General features: G+C 40.7%; 1 protein-coding gene across 5 annotated transcripts in view; it reads right to left on the minus strand.

Annotated features, from left to right (window-relative positions):
* CHD7 (chromodomain helicase DNA binding protein 7) overlaps nucleotides 1-18,925 on the minus strand; it is a 185,565-nt gene that overhangs the window by 109,599 nt on the left and 57,041 nt on the right. For all 5 annotated transcript variants that reach the window (XM_073331067.1, XM_073331068.1, XM_073331064.1 and 2 more), the window contains exon 2: nucleotides 5,331-7,175. In XM_073331067.1, coding sequence (XP_073187168.1) covers nucleotides 5,331-7,001 — 1,671 coding nt within the window. In that variant the 5' untranslated portion in view covers nucleotides 7,002-7,175. The remainder of the gene's footprint in view (nucleotides 1-5,330; nucleotides 7,176-18,925) is intronic.

The following is an 18,925-nucleotide window of genomic DNA, read 5'->3' on the forward strand; positions in this document are numbered from 1 at the left end:
AATCCTATTATCCTCCAGGATCCTACAAATTGATTAATAATTTGTTCTAATATCTTTCCAGATATCTAAGTTAGGCTGACCGGTCTGTAGTTTCTTAGGTCTTCTTTGTTCCCCTTTTTAAGGCAGGTACTATATCTGCCCTTCTCCCGTCCTCTGGGACATCATCTGTCCTCCAGGAGCTCTCAAAGATAATTGCTAGAGGCTCCGAGATTGCTTCAGCGAGTTCCTTAAGCTCCGTAGGATGAATTTCATCAGGCCCTGTTGACTTGAATACATCTAACTTACCTAAATATTCTTTATAGTGTTCTTTCCCTGTTTTGGTTTATGTTCCTTCCTCCTTATTAATATTAATTGCATTAAGTATCTGATCACCCTTAGCCCTTTTAGTGACGACTGACGCAAAACAAGCATTAAGTACCTCAGCCTCCTTTACGTCATTACTTAGCAGCACTCCTTTCTTGCTAAGTAAATGAGCTACATTTTCTTTTGTCTTTCTCTTAATATATTTAAAGAGCCTCGTCTTATTCTTTTATGTTCCTTGCTAGGTGTAACTCATTTTGTGCCTTAAGCCAAGTCTACACATACAGCACTGCAGGGTGCAGTTGCACCAATACAGCTGTGCTGCTGCAGTGTGTCTGGTGAAGACACTATGCCGTTGGCATAAAAAAAACCACCCCTAAGAGCGGCATAAGCTATGTCAGGGGCAGAAGCTCTCCTGCTGACTAAGCACTGTGCACACTAGCACTTACATCAGTGTAACTTATGTCACTCAGGGGGTTGAATATTCACACCCTTGAGCAACGAAGTTTTGCCGACATAGACACTAGTGTAGACAGCCTTAATCTTTCTGATTTTGTCCCTACATGCTTGCACTACATGCTTTTGTACTTCTCCTTAACAATCTGTCCACGTTTCCACTTTCGGTAGATTTCCTTTTTGATTATCTGGTCATTAAAGCGCTCTTAATGGAGCAGCACTGGCCTCTTACTATTCTTCCTAGATGTCCTTTGCTTTGGGATAGTTTGCTGTTGTGGCTTTAATACTGTCCCCTTGAGAAACTACCAGCTTTCCTTAACTCTTTTTTCCCTTAGATTTTATTCCCATGGAACCTTATCTACCAGTTCTCTAAGTTGGTTAGTTTTTTGTTTTTGTTTTTGTTTTGTTTTTTTGAAGTTCATTGTTCTTATTCTGCGGCTCTCGCTCCTTCCTTTCTTTAGAACCATGAAACCTATCATTTCAAGATCTTTCATGCAAAATGTTTTCCACCTTCAAACGTGCTACCAATTCCTCCCTGACTGTTAGAATCAAGTCTAAAGTGACAGTCCCCCTGGTTACTTCCTTCACTTTCTGAAACAAGAAGTTGTCACCAATACATTCCACGAAGTTATTGTAAATTTTGTTTTGCCATATTACTTTTCTAACAGATGTCTGGATAGTTAGTCCCCCATATTACTAGCAATGCTTGTGTTTTGGATATTTCTGCAACTTGTTCTAGAAATGCCTCACCCACCTCCTTTTCCTGATTTGATGGCCTGTTGTAGACTCCTGCCATGACATCACCCCTATTTTTTTTTCTTACCCCTTTTATATTTACCTAGAGACTTTCAACTAGTCTGCCTCATTTCCTTCTGGACCTCAAAACAAGTGTATATATTCTTCACGTATGATGCAATACCTCCTTTCTGTGCTTACTGAACACGCTATACCCCTCTATACCAATATTCTAGTCATGAGATTTATCCTTACACTTATCGTTTAATACAAAGTGACTTGAAAGAACCATGCTTTTCATAAATTTCAATCTCTCACCAACTCAAATGAAGAAAGCAGAGACCATAAAGCATCGGATGCACATGATGCAAACCAATTCTATACCATTGGTTTCCAGGTTACAAAAGCACAGCAACAAAGATTTCAACACTATTGTAACCTTCATTTAAAAAAGGCAAGTTTTCACTAAAATGGGCACTTCATATTCAAGTCATATAGTTTTTATGGGGAAGAGATACCAAAGTGTCTATATCAAGTATTAGGCAGGTGAGACACGGCAAGCCAAGTTGCATACTGTATCACACAACCTTGCAGCATTACTTAGTGTGATTTAATCCATTTAACATAATTGCGCATTAGGAAATGTTTTTTTCTATTTTAATTTGGTCAAACAAGAGGAATCTAGATTTTCCACTGAAGGAGTAACATCTCTAGCCACAAAACACTTGATTTATACTTTATGATCAAGACTGGTTTCATTCTAATATTTTAGTCAATTACTCTATCACCATTCACCTTTTTCCATTTATATCTATGAGTTCAGGATCACTAATGAGCTATCCAAGCTTTTACTTATTTAGCCCACAAATTGTTTTTATTTTATATTTCACCACAATACTCATTTAAAAATTAATAAGTGTTAGAAGTATATTTGCAAAGATTTTTTACTGAAATGGTAGACAGAACTTTCTACATCAGGGGTGGGCAAACATTTTGGTGCAAGGGCCACATCTGGGAATAGAAATTGTATGGCGGGCCATGAATACTAACAAAATTGGGCTTGGGGTCCAGGAGGGGGTGAGGTCTTTGGTTGGGAGTGAGGGTTCAGGGGTGGGGCCACAAATGAGTTCAGGGTGCAGGAGGGGACTCCAGGCTTGAGGGTGCAGTGCGAGGGCTCCAGCTGGGGGTGCAGGCTCTGCGGTGGGGCTTGGGATGAGGAGTTTGGGGTGTAAGAGGGTGCTCTGAGCTGGGACTGAGGGGTTTGGGGGGGGAGATCAGGGCTGGGGCAGGGGCACCGGGGGAGGCTTAGGGGTGCAGGCTCCAGGCAGCACTTACTTCAAGCAGCTCCCGGAAGCAGCAGCATGTCCCTTCTCCGGCTCCTAAGCGGAGGCGTGGCCAGGCAGCTCTTCACACTGCCACGTCTGCAGGCACCACCCCTGCAGCTCCCATTGGCCATGGTTCCCGGCCAATGGGACCTGCAGGGACAGCACTGGGTGTGGGGGCTATATGCAAAGTGGAGTCCCCTAACTGCTACTATGCACAGGAGCTGGAGGGGAGCCATGCCCCTGCTTCCTGGCTGGAGTGCCGGAGTGGGGACAAGTCCCAGACCCTGCTCCCCAGTGGGAGTTCAAGGGCCAGATTAAAACGGGTGGCAGGCTGAATGCAGCCCACAGGCCGTAGTTTGCCCACCCTGTTCTACATTAAAGACAATATTTCTTCCAAACCCTCTAATACTGCAAAATGTGTGACTGCTGAAAATGTTATTGAAGCTCTACCAAATGTGAAACCCTGGTGTAAATTTACAGTGCTATATATATTTTTAATAAGTAATATTTATTTAGGGGAATTTAAATAATGAAAGCCTTCTGGGGATTAGGGCCCATCCCCACTACCATTTTGTGACAGATCTTCACCTGAGCTTCATTTCACCTGTTTTTTCCCCAGCCTATGTCAGTTCTTATTTCTTCGTGCATCTGTCTCAACATGTTTTTGCAATTTTGCTTTCCATTTTTTATTCCTGATTTTTCCTCCCTGCTGCTCTGACGTTCTCATCCTTTTCTCTTCATCTGTGTCCCTGTCTTCACCTTGTTATGATGTTCTCGCCTCTTTTCTGTCTTACAGCATCCCTTCTCCTCCTTGTATCTATCGCTTTCTCCAACCTGTCTTCCTCTTTTTCTAGATCCCTACCCATTCTAACACAAACACTTGATTTTGCTCTCCTTTCTGTCTTCCCCTTTCCTTGGGATACAGTTGGCAAGATGAATGTATTTTCAGGAACAATTCTGCCAACTAGCAAATGATGGATAATTCTCTGGGCATTCTGGTAAACTTTAATTTAAAGTCTCCTTATAAAACTGAGTGGAGAAAAAAATGCAAATAAAACATTCAAAATTCACTAGAATGCACACAGCCTGCACAAGGCTCCTTCAACTCACCAGCTGATTTGAAAAAAAAATCTGAAAATATTCACCCCTCTCAACCCCATTTCTCTACCCCTGCTCCCACACAGCCTCTCCCCTTATCCCCACATAGCTTCCATCTCTTGATTTCCACCCATTGCTTCACCTATCCTATGGCTTGACCCATATTTCCCCAGGATTTTATTTTGTCCAGCAAGCGCAGAAGCCTCTCCCACCTGCTGAGTCACCATCTCTCCTCCACCCCCCACCAGCTGCCTCTCTCCACCCATGCATCTGATTCCCAGATCCATCACATGCTGTGCTGAGCAGCTAACAGAAGCAGCCGGCAGGCAGCAGTCAAGGGGGCTGCTGAGCAGCTGCTTTCCATGCAGGGCTGGGACAACTGCTCATATGATTTATTAGACTTATTGTATCAGACCTTATGACTGCATTCCAACAATTGTCTCCAAATATTTATGGGTAGTGCTACTTGGGATTGATTTCTGATATAATGAGGGATTGAAAAATGGAATACACACTACTGTGGTGTGTCTGCCACCTATACATACAGCAAAAAGCTCGTGCCTGATTGGGCGTATCAATCGAGATATAGTGATGGCAAACTTGAAAAAGACTAGAGATCTGATTTGATCAAGAACAAAGAGTACAGATGCTTAGTTAAACCTGCTAAGTTAGGCTTGAAAAAGCTCTCAAGAGTTCCAGTACTTCCAGCTTCTGAGTGGGAAACACTGTTACAGCAGTGCTATTTTAAGTGGAAGCAGGAAGTTCAGAGACTCAGTAAAACCAAAGTTGTGTGTACAAGTGTGACTCATTCAAGCCTCAAGAAATTTGGTTTTAGGCTAAGATTCACATCTGCTCTTATTTTATCTAAACCACTTTGCCCACCTCTCATTATCAGGTGTATTATTTAGTGCTGGAAAGTTTCATATGAAAAAATATTGTGGAACTTTTCCTTGAAGAACTTTCAACTTTATCGTAAATTAGAACACTTCTAATCTGCATCCCAAGCCTAAATTTACTTTAATCAAGATGTAGATCTATATTAACACTCTGCAAGTTTGCAAATGCTTAAGTGTTGGTTTAGTGATATTGTGAAAATTTAGACACAAACTTTCAGCTTTTTCTCAAAAGATTCACCACAATAATAAAATAATTGTTGCATTCAGGATAAGTTTGATGTTGCTTCACATTTAAACATACTACAGTGTAAACCTGTAAAAACCATCACAAGACCATAGACAAAGAATGAAGTTCTGATAGCTTGCTACTCAGTAAAACTAAGTAAAATAGGAAAGACACAACCACCAGTACACATAATAGTCAAGGCAGAACAATGGTTTCAGAGCAGTAAACCTGTATCCCAGGGTCTGAATAGGTATATAATTCAAAAACATTCTCTTTCAGCTGGATGTAACTTACCTGAAGGACAGGCACTTTTTGTGGTGTATTCTGTGGTGACTGGTGAAGCTGTGCCCAAGGCTGGTGGTGGGGATGTGGTGGCGGTGAAGACTGATGATGTATCCCTGGATGAGGTGGCATGGGAGGACAAGTTGGCATTTGCTGTTGAAAAGACGGCTGTTGGCTGGGATGCTGCTGGCCAGATATCAGTCGTTCTTGTATTGCTTGTGGATCTGAAAGGCCAACACCTGGACAACCATTTGGTCTCATGTGCCCACCCATCTCCCGTGGAGTTGAAGACATACCCATAAATGGACGACTCTGTTGCATGTTTCGGGGGCCCATATTCCTCTGTCCAATTCCCATGGCACCAGGGGGCTGGTGTGATGGTTGAGGATGGGGTATATTTGGATAACTACCAACTTCCATTGGTATTCCAGCACTACCAGGCCTAACCTGTGGAGGAGGGGTACCTGCTGGATTACTCATTGCTTTCATAGGTGACATGGGAGGTGGAGAGGCATAAGTTCCCTGAGGCTGTGAAGGGTGCATAGTTTGTGTGTTCATTTGGTTGAGTGAGCCACTAGGGTGAATGGGCTGCTGGTGCATTAGTCCTTGACTGCTGTTTGATGGAAATCCTACAGCATTTGTGTATCTTGGTACAGATTGATTCATTGGAGTGTTATTTGTAAGGCCTAAATTCTGATTTATCCCTGTATTGTTAACTAATCCCTGATTTAGGTTACTGTAAGGATATCGAGAATACTGACCTGAGTTGTTTATAGTAGGTGAGGGTACTGTCTGGCTCCGAGAACTAAAATTAAGTGTTTGTGGCCTAACAGCACCCTGCTGAGGAGGATTAGGGGAGAATCTGGGACTGTGGGCTACTGATTCTCCATGGAGCGCAGTGGGGGGATGGTGGTGAAATTGTTGGACTGAGTGTCGCAAAGAAGGTGCCATACTGGGATTCTGTTGGGGCACATGAGACAAGTGGCCAGGTCCTGAGGTGGCAATGAAAGGATTTCCCTGATTAAGGCCTTCTTGACCTTGAGAAAACTGGTTCATCCTCTGCTGTTGTGGCTGACCATGCTGTTGCATTGAAAAATCACCACGAGCCATGTAGTTTCCCATCTGCTGCATGTGCTGAGAATGGCCCTGCCCAGGGGGTCCTGACGGTGTCTGTGGTGGCTGCGTCGGTTGCTGCTGCTGCTGGTATGGTGCTCTTATTTGGTCGGGCACCTGAACAGCCCGTGGTCCCCACATGGAGCCACTGTCTACAAAGGGTTGCCCATGCCTTTCATTCTGCATACTAGGATAGACTCCCATCTGACCACCAGTGCCACTACCATGAGGAACCTGAGGAACTGGAGGGTTGTGATACTGTGAGTGAGGAGATGCTATACCATTCCCAGGAGCATTACTCATCATTCTGTTAGGCTGATCCATCAGATGTATTTTTTGCTGTTCATATTGATTATAGTGATCAAAGTGGGTCAACTTTGCTTGGTTTTGATTGGTGGGAGGATGATGAAGAGAAGACTGTAAGGAGGGGAATCCTTGATCAATGGGCATTTGCTGCCCCATAGGATTTACTGTATTTTCAGGATATCCACATTCTCCAAGACTTTCCAGCCCTTCACTGAAAATATTCCCATCTTCTCCAAATAGACTCATCATTCCTGGATCTGCCATCTTTTTTCAGCACACAGCTCCTCAGAGCTACAAGTAGAAAGCTAGTCTGTGCTTCACCTCACTGAGGTGTTTGTCCTCAAAGCCTTTAATCCTCAACTAATCTCCTTCATGTCATTCCATATTTCCTTAATTCTTTCGGACCACGTAGTGTCAGCCAAAGTCTAGTTACCGATCCTAGAAAAAAAGAGGAAAAACAAAATTGGAAACAAATAATAAAATAGTCATACAATATCATAACACACCTGACTGTGTCAGATGACACTAGATTGTTTCAGACTCTGAAGTGTATTTTTTAAATCTATTTTACTTTAAGAAAAACTCATTAGCTTCTATCAGAAGCTTTATTATGATAGGGCGCCAGAGAGCAAGCAAAACACTAACCTTAACCTTAAATTAATCCATTCACTACACTTCCTAGTGTTCCATTCTTGGATAGAACAGAACAAAAGAACACAACATGCAGCAGCAGCAGCTGCCACAGCAGGCAGGCAGATGTATGAATATAGCCAAGCAGCCCATCTGCTGAACTAAAGCCCTGAAAATGCTCTAGTTACCAACAGCATGTCCTTAACCTTATTCCCCTGAGCAGTGTAATCAGATGAGCAGGCAGCAGCATCAAGGGCTATGATAAGCTAAAGTTAGTTAAATGGACAACAGGATTGTGCAAACACCAGTAGTGACCCTTTTAAAAACTAAAGGTTTTACAACTGTACATTTATATAAAAATTAAGGTTATTTTGCACACATGCACAACAGTGATATAGGTCACATGGCTCATTTGCTAAATTAAAAATGGAACTATACAATATTGTTTCCCCCATAGCAAAACTATGCAGTTATTAGCTTCAAAACTGAAATGAAAATGAAAAGTTTTCTTTCTGCAAGAGGGCAGATTTCTAAATGCCGTGTTCAAACTAATACCCATGGCTCCAAACCCACTGCAGATCAAATCCATGCCAGAATTTGTCTGTGGATAGAGGAAGTTCAATCACTGGGGTTCACTATTCACCTTCAGGCAAACTCATTACTAATGACATAATACCCATTTGTGACTACATACTAAAATGCTTCAGAGGAAGACACAATCTGCTTTGTATAAAGGTGGTATTCCTCCTGAAAACAAAACTCCAACTACAAAGAACTGGTCAGAGCTGTAGTATTTTATTCATTTAAATACTTATGTCAGGTAATTATTACTGTTTGCAGTATTGTTATAGCTGTGCTGGTCCCTGGATATGAGAAACACAAGGTGTGTATCGTAATATCTTTTATTGAACCAACTTCCCTTAGTGAAAGAGAAACTTTTGAACTACAGAATTCTTCCTCAGGCCCAGACCTAACGAAGAAATCTGTAGTTCAAAAACTTGTCTCTCTCAGTTAAGTATTACAGCACATGATGTTCCGTTAAAAACTTTACATTTATAGTGACAGGTTACTTTCCAAACAGAATGGTTCCAAGAAAGTTCTAGCTTTTTCCACACAAGACTAAACTAAGTTTAGGATGGAGTGAATGACATTGTCTTAAAAGTCATTTGCAAGTGGGATTATGTTCTTTTGTGTTTATTAAAAAGAGGACCTAAACTAAATCGAATTTAAAACTATTTGTTTATATTAGAAAATCAGATTCTGTGATCTATGGCTGGAGGACATCTAAACATGGTAAGTAAGGGCTTGTCCACATGGCAATTGGAACTAAAATAATTAACTCCATTGTAACTCACATTGTAAACTCAAACAGAATTGTACTGAAATAATAGAACACTTATTTCTGAGTTATTGCTTAAAACTTATTAATTTTTATTAATTAATTTTATTAATACCTATGTAATGTACTAGCCAACATCTTGGAGAAAGGCCATCTTTTTGAAGTTTCAACCATCATTCCTTCAATTAGAGATATGAGCCAACATGATACATTCTGTATCCTCCAGCAAAACCAAGAGAGATATTTCAAAGGGGAAAATATCAATAGATTTTTGGCTGTGCGTTTATTTAACCACTTTTTAGAGAGCTCTATACAAAAAGAAATACAAGCTCCCCTTCCTGTTTTTAAAAAATATCCATTGATCACCACCTTTAAATGACGATTGATCCAATAAGATCTAGATCATTTAGGTAAATTTCTTGATTCTCAAATATCCTTAGAAGTACAAACTCATTAAAAAAATCAGTTACAAAGGACGTAATTTTAGAGGTGCTTAAATATTTAAGTATTAACACTAAACTTCAAGTCAGAAAAATCAAACATATCAATGGTAAGGGCTGTTTCACTCGTGCAATCTTATGGCACAAAGCTGCCATAATCTAGGCTAAACTGTTATTGTGAACTTTCTTTGCATAGAGCAGTGGTTCTTAACCCATGGCCCACTTGCAGCCCAATCAGCACACAGCTGCAGCCCATGTGACATCCTCAGGGCCATACAGGTAGTATATTTATTGTGTGGGTGTGGCCCACAACAGTAAATAGGTTGAGAACCACTGGCATAGAGGAATCCCTCCAGTGTCTTAGGGAGAAAAAAAAACAAGGGTTTGGGACAGAAATAAAAAAAGTCCCTTGCTGCCAATTACATAGGCTTTGGGATTCAGTAACTGAAATCTACAAGTAACAATTCTCACTCTGCTAAGTGTTATGGCCTTTCCAATCCAGTTTCTCCAGAAATTAGGTTCAAATGCATGAAAGATTAAACTGTTATATCTGAATGCTTAGTTTATTTTTCATGAGCTGACAGGCTTCCAAGAAAACTGCAGTGGGAGCCACCAGTAGCAGAGTCAATTTCAGATGGTGGTGGTCAGTGCCTGCTAGTATTTCCATGGAAACTGGTGAAACTAAGGTAATAAGTTTTGTTTAACAATTCACTTTATTTCTGCCCATCTGACCCCAATTTCTGCAGAAAGTAGATTGGAAAGGCTGCACTTTAGAGCTGGTTGTCTGTAGTTCAGGGGTGGGCAAACTACGGCCTGAGCTTTGGATCTGGCCCTCAGGATTGCCACCCCTGGGGCCACGCGGGCCTCATGCCACTCCCAGAAGTGGCCGGCACCATGTCCCTGCGCCCCTGTGGGAGGAGGGGAAGAGGGCTCTGTGTGTTGCCCTTGCCTGCAAGTACCCATTGGCCGGGAAGCTTCGGGGGAGGTACCCACAGGCAAGGGCAGCACGTGGAGCCCTCTGCCCCTCCTCCCCTAGGGGCCGCAGGGACATGGTGCTGGCCACTTCCCGGAGCGGAGCGGGGCCAGGACAGGCAGGCAGGAAGCCTGCTCTGGCCCCAGTGTGCGCCGCTGCCACCCCGGAGCCACTCCAGCTAAGCAGCACCGGGACAGAGCCCGAACCCCACCTGCACCCTAACCCCCTTCCCTAAGCCCCCTGCTGCACCACGCACCCCTGCTCTGAGCCCCCTGCCTGCACCACAACCCCTTGCTGCACCCCACATCCCTGCTGCAGCCCAAACCCCTGCTCTGAGCCCCCTCCGGCACTGTGCATCCCCTCCTGCACCCCAACCCCCTTCCCTGAGCCCCCCTGTACACCTCACACCCTTCCTCTGCCCCAACCCCTTGCCCTGAGCCCCTTCTTGCACACCGCACCCCCTTCCACACCCTGCACTCCCTTCCGCACCCCAACCCCCTGCTCCTGCCCTACAAGCGATTTCACCACCCAGATGTGGCCTTCGGGCCAAAAAGTTTGCCCACCCCTGCTGTAGTTGAACTAAGTTACAGTCACTTAGACTACAGGCTCTCTGATGGAAGCTAGAGGCCAGGACCACTGTGTATTTTCAGGTATGTAGTACTTCTAAGCCATAAACTTAAGATGCAGTGTACAGAAACTTGTTTCTTTGGCTACATTACTGACATCTTTGATTACTAGAAGTGAAAATACAATTTAATTGTTACTATTTATGCTTTTTGCTTATGTTCTGCATTTCTCATCTTGCACAATGAAAAGAGTTTCTCTCTTTCAGGTTGTTAGTGCTCCAATGCTTGGGATTCAAAGAATGAATAAAAAATATTTGTTTAGAGACAAATGTTTGCATTAGTTTCAATTTCAGGAACATTTCTTCTAGTCTTATTTAAGGGGGTTTTATATTTAAATTTGGTATCAAATATAAGTTGATTGTGGCCATTTAAATGGGAAGCAATAATTTAGCTGTCCTTACACTCTTTAAAAAAAAAAAAAAAAGGATAACTGTTAGAAAACCACAATCAAGAAATGTGGTTATCCCAGATATCTGTACTTCTGTCAGGAAGATAGATCTTCTATGAAATATTCGTATCTCAGGAGTTTAAGCAGCAATATACAAAGTGTGTAGTTACCAAAAAAGCTATTACAATATATAATTAAGATGATCAGCCAGAGAAAAATCAAATCAAAACGCATACATTAACTCTGCAATTGTCATTTCCAGATTTCCTAAGTAGGGTGTCTTACCAAAAAAAAACAAAAAAAAAATTGCATGTAATCTTAGTTGTGTTTAGGTCTTAATTTCAAATAAAACAGTTTCAAATATGAAACAGATTCTGAAGGTCCCATATTTGGTAGAGCAAAGAGCTTAAGTGAGCAAGTTCATCAGCTCATTTCAGTAGAGCAAACAACTTGCTCTACTAAATGTTATGCCTTTAACAGTGCCTAATGATCAGTACAAAATGTACTCAAACAGTAGTTTGTTGGTGAAGATTAACATTTAAGCATTCGACTTGGCTATTAAAAAAATTTATGTAGTAGGTTTAAGGACTATGGAAGTGGTGTGAAAAGTTCTTGGCATTATAAAAAGTTCAGTGTTTGTGTGTACTGCATCCTCATCACTGCCATAATTTCCAAAATGTCTTAAAATTGAGAGTTCTGTTTCCATAGAGCAGACAAACAGGCTAGCCCATCTTTCTCCTGAGAAGGTATAAATAAGTTTGGGCATTAGAGAGATTTATGGTCTTCAATAAAGGGATGCTCCGAGCACCTTTGAAGATCAGGCTAACAGGGTTGTTTGCATTTAAGAAATAAAACAATTATGTTAATGCAATGTTAAGACTGCGTAGCTAAAGTAATGCAAATTAACAATCCAAAAACAATGTTAAGGTAGCATCCAAAGCAAAATAAGATCAATCTATGCATTTTTTTAAAACTTTCACATATAAATAAGGCCTGATCTTTTATTTATTTTTGTGTTGGGGGAGAGAAAAGGTTTTTCGCCCCCCACTCATTACAGAAATATCAGCTATATATACTCATCTTCCCTGTTTTTCTGGAATACCATGGAAATGGAGGTGAGAGCTTTTGAAGCCCTCAGTTAAAGACACAGATTTGCTGACAGTATGCGGACACTGAAGTTCAACCCGAGTCAGGAGACTCTGCTTGCAGAGCTGTAAAATTATGGTGTAGCCGTTAAGGCTCAGACTGAACATTCACAAACATCTTAACTGTTTGTCTGGCATTTGAATTAAATCATTGCAAACAAAAATCTTTATGCAGTCCTACTACAAAATTCTCTCCTCTCAGATTTTAACTGTTATTTGTGACATCAGAATCTTGTTCTCCAGAGCTGCATTTCTAATTGAAAAGAGCCATCATTATTACACCATTCAGCCAGTCTTTATACATCTTAGAGAATAAAAAGAATTTTTTTTTGGTGGCAGATTATCCTTTAAATCGGTTGAACTGTATATCCTAAATGTTGCAGGGTATACATTTTAGAACTCTGTAGTACGCTATATGCATTAACACAAGCATAAAAAAATATATCCGATGACAATGAGAATTTAAGCTTCCAAGAGCAACAAAGTCAACAATACACGATTGGGTTTTAACTGTGCAGCCAGTACACAGTATTAATGAACTGTTTGAAAAATAATTTATTCGGTCTATGAATGAGATTGATTTGGAAGTGTCACTCTCCCAAGGCAATGACATAATGAGAAGGCTAGCCCAAGCCACCACAAAGGTGTCCCTAGATTTTGTCTCGGAGCTCCATCTTTTACCCTCTGGCAAGTAGGGGTTCAAAAATTTTAAAAATTGTCATATTTGAATTGGTGTCAAACAGCTTTCTCCATCTTCTCTCAATCCCAAATGGGTATTTAAAAATCTTTGCCCCTCCCGTCTATCCCCCTCATGATAGAGAAGAAAAGAGCTCCACTGTAATATAAAATGGGGTTATTTATTTAGGTCACTGGACACAGACAGATTATTCTTCCTGGCGTGCTAACTCCTAGCCTAGACACAGATTGTGCTACCTAGTATTCCCATAAAAGAGATCCCTGAATTTTAGTCCAGGTAGGGATAGACGGGAGTGGTGACTACACTGCACTGAACAGATTCCAAATAGCTCAGCACCCTCGTTGAGAGAGAATGGTCGACCAAGAAACTTACAACAGATGTTGAACCATGAACCTGTCTACACCAACAGGATATAATAATGTCTTCTGCAGTTTCCACAGTATGCATCCGATGAAGTGAGCTGTAGCTCACAAAAGCTTATGCTCAAATAAATTGGTTAATCTTTAAGGTGCCACAAGTACTCCTTTTCTTTTTGCGAATACAGACTAACACGGCTATTACTCTGAAACCAACAGGATAGTAGTTTTTAACAATAGTTGGGGGAGTTGTGGGGCTGGAGAGGCAGGGACAAACTTAAACATTCTACGTCAAACAAACTAAAATTTTCTAGCACAGGCAGTCTTTCTGTTACAAAATGTCCAAGCATCAACTTGTTTCTGCTTGAGCCAGTCAGAAAGAAGATGCTTTTTAACATCAAAGAGGGTGGAATTTCTTTAGGATCTTATAAAATTCAGATATCCACTGCGCATGCTCAGAAGTGATATTCTCATATAAAGCAAATGTGCTAATCTTAATGAGGACTATGTTCTGTTTTAAACATCAGCCATTTGTACCACAAAAAAGTATTTAAAAACATAATTTCAGAAAGTAGTAAGTTCTCTTCTCTCTCCTACAATCTCAAAATCCTTTCTGCTGTTTTTGAGACTTTCCAAAAGAGACTAAGCATAAGAAAATTCTGCCCAAAAAGCAGATGTTTCACAGGTTTATAAGCATGGGAAAATGGAAGTAGTGTTAACAGAAATTTTGTTGTCTTCACTAAGCCACAGGTGACCAATGTCTTCTATAATTCCACTTAACCTGGCATTACTGTTACAATCCTTCTGGTCCTCAGGGATTTCGCTACAAACCCCATGAATGGTGCAAGTGTTGCCAATTTAGTCATTTTCCAATCCCCCCCCTATAAATTCTAACACCCCCTCTAATTTCAATTCCTAGGGAAAAACACTGTCTGTAAGAGCCTATGCATGCAGGCTTGTCAACATTGCCTAGAGGTATCACTGTTGGTTATTTCCTCCACCTTCAAAATAGTTTATTGCTTAGCAACCCCATATGCCTCAATAGGCTCCACTCAGTATTTTAAGGCCTAACTGACTTAGAAGCTGAAGTCCCCTTTTCAAAAGTGACTTAGACACTTGGAGTCTGAGTCTCATCGACTTGCACTGAAACTTAAGGTTCACCTCCACTTTGTGTAACTGAGTATGTCTACAATGCAAAGAAAAACCCATAGCTGATCTGTGCCAGCTGACTCAGGCTACAGGACTGTTTCATTGCTGCGGAAATGTTCAGGCTCTAGGACCCACCCACCCACCGCACACGGTCCTAGAGCCTGGGCTCCAGCCTACACAGCAATGAAACAGCCCCACAGCTGGAGTCCTGCAAACCCGAGTCAGCAGGCATGGGCCAGCTGCGGGTTTTTCTTTACTTGTAGAGGTGCACTGGCATGCCACACAATAAACTCACTATGTGGCCAGTGCTACAGTGCAGTGAAAATCCTGGAGTGAGGCTTAGGCTAAGTCTACGCTACCACTTTTGTTGGCAAAATTTGTGTCAGTCAGGGGTGTGAAAAAACACATATCCCTGATCGCCAGATGTGCCAGTGTGGACAGCACTATGTCGGCAGGAGATGCTCTCCTGCCGACATAGCTACCACCGCTCACTGGGAGTGCGTTAATTATGCCGACAGGAGAGAGCTCTCCTGTAGGCATGCAGCAGCTATATGGGAGACCTCATAGTGGCACAGTTGTAGCTGTGCCGCTTTAAGGTCCATCTACACTGCCCACACGACAGCACGACTGGAGCAGCACTGTGACATGGGCAGCGGAGTCTCGCTTTATCGCTGCGGGAGAGCTCTCCCGGCGATTAAAAAACACCCTGAGCAAGTGGTGGTACCTTTCTCGCCGGAAGCTTTTCAGCGCTAAAACTTGTGTCGCTCCGGAGGGAGTTTCTTCACACCCCTGAACGACTAACCTTTTAGCGCTGAAAGTGGCAGTATAGACACAGCTTAAGTGTCTACAGTTTAAGTACTCCGAGCAAAAATTAATTTTGTATACATCTCAGTGCAATTAGTTAGTTCTTCACTAAAAGAGCCATTCTTTTATTTTTAAATAGGATCTCTTAGTGGCAAATCAGTCAATTGTCTTAAAATACTGAAATCTCATGTTAATCTTCACTGAGAAAGAATCCTATCTCCCTTCCCTCAGACACCTTGCAAAAGTAAAAATATCTATACGAAATGGTTCATTGCAAAATACTAAGGCTAGGCTATATACATCTCTCTATTTCTCAGATTTCTTGCATAAAAAATAACTTCTTGGTTAGTTTTCATGTAATATTAGGCAGCAGTCAGATTGTTCTTTATTTCCTTATTACATCATCAAGTACCTTGGCACAGAACTTGCTTTTACAGAGGCAATTGAGGGCACAAGAGTTTTCAGAATATCTGGCAGCTTGTTGCTGTCAAGCAGCTGATGCGAGAATGACCAGCTAGTAGTTCAGTCAGTGCCACATATTTGGAAACAATATCCTACGTCATTCAAATTCATGGAAGCTTTGATACAAAGCTACAATAGTAGCAACATATGCAGAATACTGCTATGATGCAAATACATTGAGGGCTTCCCAGTACAGAATGTCCAAGCTATGGTCCTAACATGGGATTCTGCCAGTTTTAAATGGACAGTTATGACACAAAATAGGAAATCAGGCATGGTCTTTTCTTCCCAATCTAGAAAGAAACCAGAACCACTAGAATTTCTAGCCATCTATTGCCACTACAAATTTGGGATGTTAAGTGGTGCAGCATTGAAAACGTAACACTATTTCTAAGTTTAAGTATATTTAACTATATTTAAACACAATATACTTACATATTTTAGGGTAAAAACACTACAGTTTCAGTGTGATTTAGTCGGATCTTAAATTGCCTTGTTTGGTCATATGACCACACCTTACCCCCTACAGAAGTTCAAAACAAAAAGTGAAGGAGAAGGTTTGTCTAAAAATACTTCAAGGTAAGGGGAAAACAAGCAAGATAATTTTCAAATATTTCAGGAATTATTTTCAAAGTATCTGATAGGAATATTTTGAAAAAATTTTTGAAGGGAAGTAATGAAATTTTTGCATATAATTGTGTAATACATACTTTTGAGCCTTATATAAATTAAAGGCCAAGTATACCCACTAAATCAAGAAAACTTTGACAGCACAATTCTTAATAATCCCTAGTATAAACTGTACATTTCACTAATTTCAATACACAAAAAAGATGGCGTAAGATTGGGAGGGAGCAGGGAGAGAGTCAGAAGGGAAGTGTTATATTGTTGCCATCAGCTATCAAAAGATCTCCTAGTAATTACATTCTCCTATAAAGCTGACACTAAACCAATGGAGGATTCAAGAGGTGGGGCCAATGGCGACCTGCTGAGGCACTGAAAAAACACCAAGCACAACTGATTACTCTCGTTAAGGGCCATGCTTTTTGTATACTTACTGCAGTTGTCACTGATTAACTAAGTGATCTGGCAATTTCCTACATTCTTTTGCATTTAAAAAGGATCAGAGAGGCTGAAAGTCATCCCCTTTCATATTCTAGGAGAAGTTTAAGACTGCACCCTGTCCTGATCATGTTATGGAGGGGCCTCTGTTCAAACAGGCTCCTCTTATGCACACTACCAACATTCTTTTTTCCAAGCTCGGAAGGGCTGCAGCTGAATCTCTCTGCAAGAGCACAGCATATGTGATTGGGAGGGAAACGTATCCATCATGAATAAACTTGAGCACAAAGACAGGCTGAGTGTCACAGGATACAAAAGGGTAGAGGTCACAACAGTAAGCTGGAGGGATTGCGCAGGGCTGTGGCTGTTAATGCATGGCTGCTTCATTCATTTTTTGGCATGCAAAACAAACGTTAGGCAAGAGCGTTTCAAGTTTATCCTATGAAGGAAACATCCTAAACATGAACTAAAAAATAATTGACAAAATGCTGAAGCCTATAAAATATCAGAGATAGAGAGGACACATAATAGAACATTTAAGCTATAAAAGAACAGCAAAAACTAAACCAAATTGTTGAAAACAGCTTTCAGGAATTTTACAATTCTCAATTTTCCATGTTTTTAAACATTTGATTACTATTAGAGTATCATTATTTCTTTTAGTATCCTGGACAGGAAGCTTATCAGTTTCTTAAAGATTTAAACACTCCTGAAATGCCTATTGCTGGCTATAGCATTCTGACCATTTTAAGGAAGCCAGAACTTGTTATTTACCTTATCTGCTATATAAGGCTAATACAATCTTGTTTCATTTAGAGTTTATGAAGCCGGAGAAATCAGTTGATGAAATTACAGTCTAATACCACCACACATGGTATATTTTCCCCCATATATTCAGTTACTTCAATTTATGACTTCTGTAGTTGAAAATTATTTTCCTGTACATGTGTTCTTCATAAATACTGGCAGATTACAGTCAGCATTTGTACAGGAACCACATATCTACACTCATTTTTGAGAAGATAAAGACACCTCATACGTTACAACTGAAAAGCCAGCTTGAGTTTTCATGGGACTCATCAGAACACACATTTTATTTGTGTGAAATAAAATGGTAACTCTTCACTTGTGCTGCTTACATGTAGGGAGATTACTTATATTGCTTCTGGCATTTAGGTTTTTATTTACTTTTCAGAGTTGGGCAAAAGTTCTTGGCACCAATAAACTTAACATTTGTCTTGCAACTTAAGTATGTCATATCGATATTTACAAAGCATATTAAGAAATGTAATAAGTAATTTATCTTATAATAAAATGTGAACTATTTAACAGATTACAAAACAATTGTGTATGATAATCATGTAATGAACCACAGTAATTATTTCAAAATGCATCAAAGGTAAATGTGATCTGCCACTTTGCAGCTCTGCTGTACCTTCCTGGCACTAGGCCTTATTAAAATAAATGGCCTCACAGGTTTTAATCTATTATCTTGGAGGGAAAACCATGTAAAGAATTGTTAAGTCTTTGCCCAGACATCCTGTCCATTTTTAAATAGTAAGTTTAAGTGTTAGTCACCATCTAAACACTAAGCCAATTGTAAAGAAAAGATTTGCTTTAAAAAAAAACATTTAATGCAAGCAATGCATTCTCGGCTACAAATCAGTTGATGCCATGGGCAGACATCGGTGGCTACTCACTCCACTTATTGAGATCGTGATCAGTCAGAAAGTCAAAAAATCCTAAATTAATGTGGGTTCCTAGGCTGATACAAAGAAACATAAGAATACAATTCTGCAGAAAGAAAAATAATCTGTAATATTCTTTATGCCAGGCTAGGACTGAAAACTAATAAGCAATCCAAACTGAGTTATGATAAAACTAAGAAATTACAGCATGCAGGTCTCTTTTGGTCAAATCTGGCATCATTCTACCTTATAATAAGGGGTAAATGAAATGACTTCTTTCCAAGTCCACTGCTTTACCCATTTCTTAGCCTGAATTCTGCTTTCAAGGTCCAGGAAGCAGCCAAGAGTCACAACACAAACCTGAGCAACTAAAAATTTATTTCTTAACTTAGGGTTCACAAACACAAGAGGAAATTAAACTATTGCAAA

This window comes from Lepidochelys kempii, chromosome 2, assembly GCF_965140265.1.
Source record: "Lepidochelys kempii isolate rLepKem1 chromosome 2, rLepKem1.hap2, whole genome shotgun sequence".
Classification (NCBI taxonomy): domain Eukaryota; kingdom Metazoa; phylum Chordata; order Testudines; family Cheloniidae; genus Lepidochelys; species Lepidochelys kempii.